The sequence below is a fragment of the Glandiceps talaboti genome, chromosome 15 (assembly GCF_964340395.1).
Source record: "Glandiceps talaboti chromosome 15, keGlaTala1.1, whole genome shotgun sequence".
Lineage (NCBI taxonomy): Eukaryota > Metazoa > Hemichordata > Enteropneusta > Spengelidae > Glandiceps > Glandiceps talaboti.
This window is the reverse complement of record NC_135563.1, coordinates 23310309-23317584: the sequence shown is the minus strand read 5'-3', so window position 1 is coordinate 23317584 and position 7276 is coordinate 23310309. Positions and strand designations below refer to the sequence as shown.

The 7276-nt window shown below is 35.4% G+C and overlaps 1 protein-coding gene and 1 non-coding gene across 2 annotated transcripts in view; one reads left to right on the top strand and one right to left on the bottom strand.

The window, feature by feature from the left end:
• The first annotated feature begins 2022 nt into the window (after positions 1 to 2022).
• On the top strand, positions 2023 to 2121 carry Trnar-ccu (transfer RNA arginine (anticodon CCU)). The gene is made up of 2 exons: positions 2023 to 2059; positions 2086 to 2121. It is a non-coding gene; the product is annotated as a tRNA-Arg (tRNA).
• A 1823-nt stretch (positions 2122 to 3944) lies between these two features.
• The window catches only part of LOC144446365 (hexokinase-2-like), a 22884-nt gene continuing 19552 nt past the window's right edge, over positions 3945 to 7276 (bottom strand). Inside the window, exons 13-17 of the mRNA XM_078136112.1 lie at positions 7118 to 7212; positions 6374 to 6470; positions 5771 to 5963; positions 4925 to 5080; positions 3945 to 4293 (exon numbers count right to left, since the gene is read on the bottom strand). Of these exons, the coding sequence (XP_077992238.1) occupies positions 3945 to 4293; positions 4925 to 5080; positions 5771 to 5963; positions 6374 to 6470; positions 7118 to 7212 (890 nt within the window). The remainder of the gene's footprint in view (positions 4294 to 4924; positions 5081 to 5770; positions 5964 to 6373; positions 6471 to 7117; positions 7213 to 7276) is intronic.

The window sequence follows — 7276 nt, the reverse complement described above, 5'->3', positions numbered from 1 at the left end:
AAGAGCAGAAAAAAAGTGGGTTGAAATATTGTGGGTTTTGTATAGATTGAGTATATAAAGGAAATGTACATTATTCCAATGGTAAATAGACCATACATGCACAAACACATATGGTGTATATACAATGCATAATATGGAAAGCCACAATGATCATATCAAAACTAGTGTGACAATGTACGAAATGACAATAACAGTATGGTAATTACCCTCATGACAGGAAAACAATGGACATAGTAGGTGCAGACAACGAGTCAAATTTCTGAAATCTTTTGAAATAGCGAAACAAATATTAATAGACCATGTTGACACAGCATTGGGTTTTATTGCCCATTAAAGGGGGAAGTGAAAGCTGTTCATATATGCTATATATATCCCTCTACAACATTTTCACAAACTGTCCTCCCGATGGATCCACATGCTCACTGCTAACTACCGAAAAATAAATTTATCCGTTTCTCTTTCTCTCTCTCTCCCCATATTGAAATATTCCCCACTACCCTCTCCCCATCATTCCGCATTGAATTGACGCATTATCGGTACCTTTACGTTCTCCCCTTGTCCACACAGTCTGATGAAATATATGTTTGTCCGCTGAAATTCTGCCCTATCACTGACCAAAATGACAAAATCCCCTACCCACTGAAAAATATGTACGACAAAAGCTTTTGTGCGAGAACGGTTTCGCTTGCTGTGCCCGATATAAGACAGTCATGTACGGCTTTCGATATAGATTAGTTATTCATATGTTTAAAATGGTATTTTCATTTACCCATGCATATGTTTTGTTTGTTTGTTTGTTTGTTTGTTTGTTTGTTTGTTTGTTTGTTTTAAATGGTTTGTTTGTTTGTTTGGTGTGTTTATTTTATTTATTTATTTATTTTATTATGTGTTTGCTTGTAACACGATTCTTGGACTCCCTGTGTCATTCGTTTGAAATATATTATTCTTATAACCGTGTAACAAACAAACAAACAAACAAACAAACAAACAAACAAACAAACAAACAAACCAATATAATATTATTTTGAACTGAGCCATGATACAAGTTGTTTGAATGTATAGCTATAGAAGCATAGTATAGTATTTCGATAGTACACAGGCACGTACACGAGTTTAAAAAATGATATTTCCCACGCATATTTGTTTGTTTGTTTGTTTATTTATTTATTTATTTGTTGGTTTATTTATTTATTTGTTTGTTTGTTTGTGTGTGTGTGTGTGTGTGTGTGTGTGTGTGTTTGTTTGTTTGTTTGTTTTCTTTCTTGCTTGTTGTAACACGGTTCCTGGGATCCCTGGCCCTGTGATGCCACTTCTTGCCATCTCGATACTCAAGGTAGGAACTTTAAGCTAATAGTAATACGAACTGCGACATACATGTCTCCGTCGCTTGCCACATTTCTCGATTCAATTTTCTGAATCAAGCAAATAATGAGTGCGTTCTCTTTGAGTAGAATTTCACTTGTAATACAATACCAGTAATTTACCAGCCCGGATGAGGGGCTAGCTGTATGTAGCGAGTGTAGTTGGTCGTGTGCTTGTACCATTAGCAACGTATGATGGCGCCCTTCAAAACATAACTTGAGGACGTCGATAGTCATGCGCACATTATACTGTATTTTGTTTGCCCGTACAATCTGCTTGAAATGTCGAACACAGATATGGCATCACTTTCGGCAGGTAAAGCGAGTGCTTGGGAGGATTATATGTTTGTTTTTTTCATGTCGTGTTCATCGAAGATAAATAGAACATGTAAGAATATTTAGAGGCAAGTTACGTACTTTGTATTATGAATTGTGTATACGTGTACGGTTTCCGTCTTGAATGTGTACGCGGTACGCGGCCCTTCGCCTGACGTGTGCGTACTTGCCAATCTACCATGTCCAAAGATTCTTCGTAAAATATAGATATTGTTGGTGTTTTGTTCTGCTTTCAAATCCAGTTTTACTAGATCTATGACGCTGGAAGATATGAAAGATTAGATTTATGTTTGATAAACAAAAAATAGTAAGCTTCGACCAGCAAGCCTCCGTGGCCTAATGGATAAGGCATCGGCCTCCTACTCATGATAACGTGTAGTCTGTAGTCAGCCGGGGATTGCGGGTTCGAGTCCCGTCGGAGGTGTTTTTTTATCATCAAGGTTTTTACTTTCCCCGATCATTATCGACGATTTGAATTAAATATCAGAATTGATTTAAGTCCTAATAAACATCTTTATTTTCTTGTTCACAGATTGTGTCTGATATATAAATACTTCAGACCACTAGTGATTATTACATACACTATGTACGGTTGTAACGTAACGAGTGTAGTTGGTGGTGTGGTTACCAATACACTATATATTACATACACTATGTACGGTAGTAACGTAACGAGTGTAGTTGGTGGTGTGGTTACCAATACACTATATATTACATACACTATGTACGGTTGTAACGTAACGAGTGTAGTTGGTGGTGTGGTTACCAATACACTATATATTACATACACTATGTACGGTAGTAACGTAACGAGTGTAGTTGGTGGTGTGGTTACCAATACACTATATATTACATACACTATGTACGGTAGTAACGTAACGAGTGTAGTTGGTGGTGTGGTTACCAATACACTATATATTACATACACTATGTACGGTTGTAACGTAACGAGTGTAGTTGGTGGTGTGGTTACCAATACACTATATATTACATACACTATGTATGGTTGTCTGTGCCTAATTCTTTTTATTATTATTATTTTAATTCTTAAAGAAACACACTACACTACACTACACTACGTCTGGGCACATTGTACAACAAACTAACAAAAAAATAATACAACAGCTCTGAAAACAGAGAAAAAGCTCCGCCAAAAAAATGTCTCAGAAAAAAGAGCACAAATGACGTATACAATTACTGTACAAAACTTCTTTCAAATATGAAGGGCGAAATTTCAGGAGACAGCTGTGCTAGCAGATTAAGAGCATTACATGAATTTTGGTGCCAAAGACACAATTTTAGTGATGCACTGCAAACAAGAACAGCACAAGTAACTGCCAATATTCATGTGCATATTGTATTGTCAATGAATGTCTAAATGAATATTACATTATGAAATAAAAAGACAGCATTTATATCGTGTGGTGTGAAGTTGTAACTTTCAATATTGAATATATTATTTCTACTGACTCCCATGATGCATTAGCCCACAGCAGAGATACCATATAAAGGCACAAATGCTTTTCTGAATTGCAAGTTAATGATGTAAAATCATAAAATGACTCTCCAGAATACATAGTTTATGAAAATGTCTTTATTTTCAAAAGTGTCATGCTCCTTTAATAACGTCTGTTGGTACAAGTATGTATACAGGTGTGTAAAATTTTTTAGAATATCAGAATAACTCGCAAACAGGTTATAGTAGTGTTTTAAGAGCATGTACAGACCTGTACTGGGTATACACAGGTACTGTTACAGGGGCTAAATTTAATTTAGCATATAAATGTGGTTTTTTCTACTTTATTGTACCAAAAAAAAATTAGTTACTTCATCTAGCTTTTAATTGCTATGACGACGTTGTTTTGACAAACATGTACCAGGATAAACCAGAAACTAAAAAGTGTGTAGAATCAATAAAAGCCGAGCCAACAGGATTATTTCGGATATGTGGCAGTCAAAATAATGAACCTGAATATTGTAAATATGAAGGAAATAAAATTGTACACAGAGAAGTACAAATTATATGATTTGGACTTGGTGTTAAATCACATTTACTTGTACAATAGGTATCTAGTTGTTAACTTGGTATTTCACTATTTCAGTATACTCAGAAAAATAAACAATTCAACTTTTGGTGATACAATTAACCTTTATTTCAGTTATAAAAACCAAATAGCATAAGGATAGCACACAGACATCAATACAATATCGTATGTATGAAATTCATCTACTATAACTGCTGGTAACCTAAGCAACCACTTTTGCAGCTGCTGCAGCAACTAGTGCTCCACCACGACCACTTCCATCTTCTGCACGAACAAACTTGACATTGATGTTGGACAGAACTTTTATTGCCTCTGTCATGTGATCATGGAACTTTGGATGATTGATGTACATTGATCCATCAATACCAACTGTGACTTCTGAGACACCTATTTTGGCAGCTACTGCAGCAATACCTGCTGTAGCTAACCATGCAGCTCTAGTTGAGGCAACTTCACACACTCTTCTAACTATCTGACAATCTTCAAGACTTGCTTCCACTCCATAGTCTCTTAGAACCTTTTTACATACGTCATAGGTATTCTTAGGCTCCCTGAGAAAAATTATAAAAATAGGAAGAAATAAAGTTACTTTTTTTGTGCCCCTTTTGACCAAACTATAGTCTTCCATCATTCTGATAACTACAGTATGATGTATTGACATATATACACAGACACACAGACACACACACACACACACACACACACACACATACACACACCCACCCACCCACACACACACACATACACACACACACACACACACACACACACACACACACACGGATAGATGATCATATCCAACTTTTTCAATGTCAAGTTCATTTCTCAAGTTGCATGGACAAATATGATAACTGGCTCCCAAGAGACTGGTCAGTTTCTTTGGACATGGGGGTGGGGTGTGGGGGAAGGTTAGTAGATGGGTCCAGTATGTTTTCAAAATTCATGATGGAGTCATATTGCTTCAGTTTTTACAGGGAGGGGGTCAGAGACTTTTTGTTTGTTGTAACAATGATAAAAAATCAATCCAACCTTTCACCCTGATGAAGAAAAAAACCCAGTCCCTTACCCTGCTAAACTTCTAAAAAATGTATCCAGCAGAATAAGACATCAACAGATTTTCATGAATATTCATGATGAAAGTAATAGAGTAGTCTTACAAGTAGCAATCCAAGATGGTCATACCTTTCAATTTCAGATATATACTTTGTATCAAATGTCCATTTTGTCGTCAGTGTCTTGGATGGTTTGCCACCAAATAACAAGCCATTTTGTGCAAGTTTACTCACAATCAAACGAACAATTTCTCCAATGTAGTTTCCAGTAATCATCTTCTCATACCTTTGGTGATGGCATTCAAAACAAAATGAAGAGCAATGAATTATACAAGTTGATATTGCATATGGTACACTGTGTTCCCTCTAAGTCAATTTGATATGCCACTGACACACAACAATTTATTACAACTCAATAAAATTTGATGTTCTCTTGTAATCACTTGCTATGTGGTGACTATCAAAATCATCTTTATCACCTTGAGTCCATGACCCTCATAAAAAAAAAAAGCATGTCTCTTATTAGATGCACACAGCAGAGAATAAATTTATAATTTTGTTATAGTTTACATAAAAGTAAGGAAAGTGACATGGTAAAGTAAGAAGTTTTGTTTTTGTTCATATCTTTTTTTTCCAGATGTAATAGGTTTTAATTTTTTAAAACTGAAACCTCATCTAATTTTGAATATCTATAGCAATATTGAACTGAGAACTCAAATGACACAAGTTCTTTTATCTCTTGGGTCAGAATTTCTTTAACAAACAATATGTATTTATACACACTCTGAAAAAAAAGAAAAGAAAAACATTTTCTCTCACACAGAGAGAATTTTGTTACTGTTGCCACAGTAAGTTAGCCTAGTGGTTTTAGAAAAATGTAGTTGTTCATGATCCTCTGTACTGTGATTGAGGGCGCTCTTTATATTCCTAAACATGATCCTGCATAATTTTCCTTGAGTGATTGATATCCACTTACTTTTGGTGTCCACTATTTACAGTGTGTGCATCAGTTTCAAAATCAATTGGTGTTCTCCATGTATCTAAGGAGCCATCGTCTCCCAGAGCACCCCACTCAATATCTATTGCAACCTCTTTAGGGTCATCCATATCGCCATTCCATAATTCAACATTGTCTAACTTTTCCATGTAGCAGCAGTTACAACCAGTACCTGTGGTTTTAAGATATGGACAAGGAAGACAATTTGGATTTAAGTATGTTTTGTGTTGATTTGCACGAGGGGAATGCCAAATTATGACTGACTATATCACGCATACCTAGTAGTGGTTATCTTAAAATGGGTTCATACATCTATTACTATGTTGAGGACAAGTAAAAAAAAATGTAAGTTTCTGATAACCTAGCCCTACTTATTTGCTAATCCAAATCTTGTTTTGTGTGATTTGAGAAATATACATTAAAAACTGATAAACCTAATATATCATATCATATCATATCATATCATATCATATCATATCATACATATTTTGAAAAGTCTGTGAGAGGGGTTGACCAATGTGTGAGGGCGTCCCATCACAGTGTTCCTTACAGATTATTTACACACCATACATACGTACTCACCAACAATTAAACCAATTTTGCAATCCTGATGATCATAGGCACATGATACAAGTACTCCTGTAGTATCATTAATAATGGCCATCAAATCTAGAGAAACCTGTAAACAGAAGAAAGGCAGGAGGTTGTATTTAGATTTTGTTTTAGTGAGATAGAAGGATTTGTTTGTACATATGGAAGCTGTTACAAAATTAAGAAAATCACAAAATGATGGAAATATCCTTAATAACAAGGGGAGAAGACTACAAGATGCTCTCCTTATTGTTTGCAAATATGTATATATCTATATATGAACTACAAAGGTATGTCCCCAGACTTATCAATACCCCACTCCCACCCGCTAACAGCCAAGTAAGTTCATAACAGCAGATGGGACTTCATTTCCTACAGCAAGCTATTTAGACAAAATATGTAATTCTGTAATATTTTGTCGTTATAAATATGTACATGTTAAAAACCAATGTCAATAATAGAAAGCTGTGGAAAGACTCACTATTCAATCTAAATTGAAATTTATTTTTTGGGGAAAATTAACCGTTGATATTGCTATTGTGTGAACACTTGCATGGCAACAGCGCCCCCAAGTGTTATGTTATTAGTAGAGGAAAGGTAGCACCATGTCTATCATATGTCTATGGTAGCACGAGGCATGGAGCAGAAGACACTGTCTCAGACATGTGTTGGTAGTCATGGTTAAACCCTTATATTCATTGTATATACACTGGGAAATACAACAAATACTCTTACCCCTCTCTTTTTCAAAGCCTGACAGAGAAGTTCACCAACATCTTTGCCAATCACACCTGACACATTAAAATCTTTTGTCCAGACCTGCAAAATTGCTGAATTGTTTTTAAAAAAAAGATGTAGTACGTTATTACATAATCTGCTGTAATCTCAGTGCCT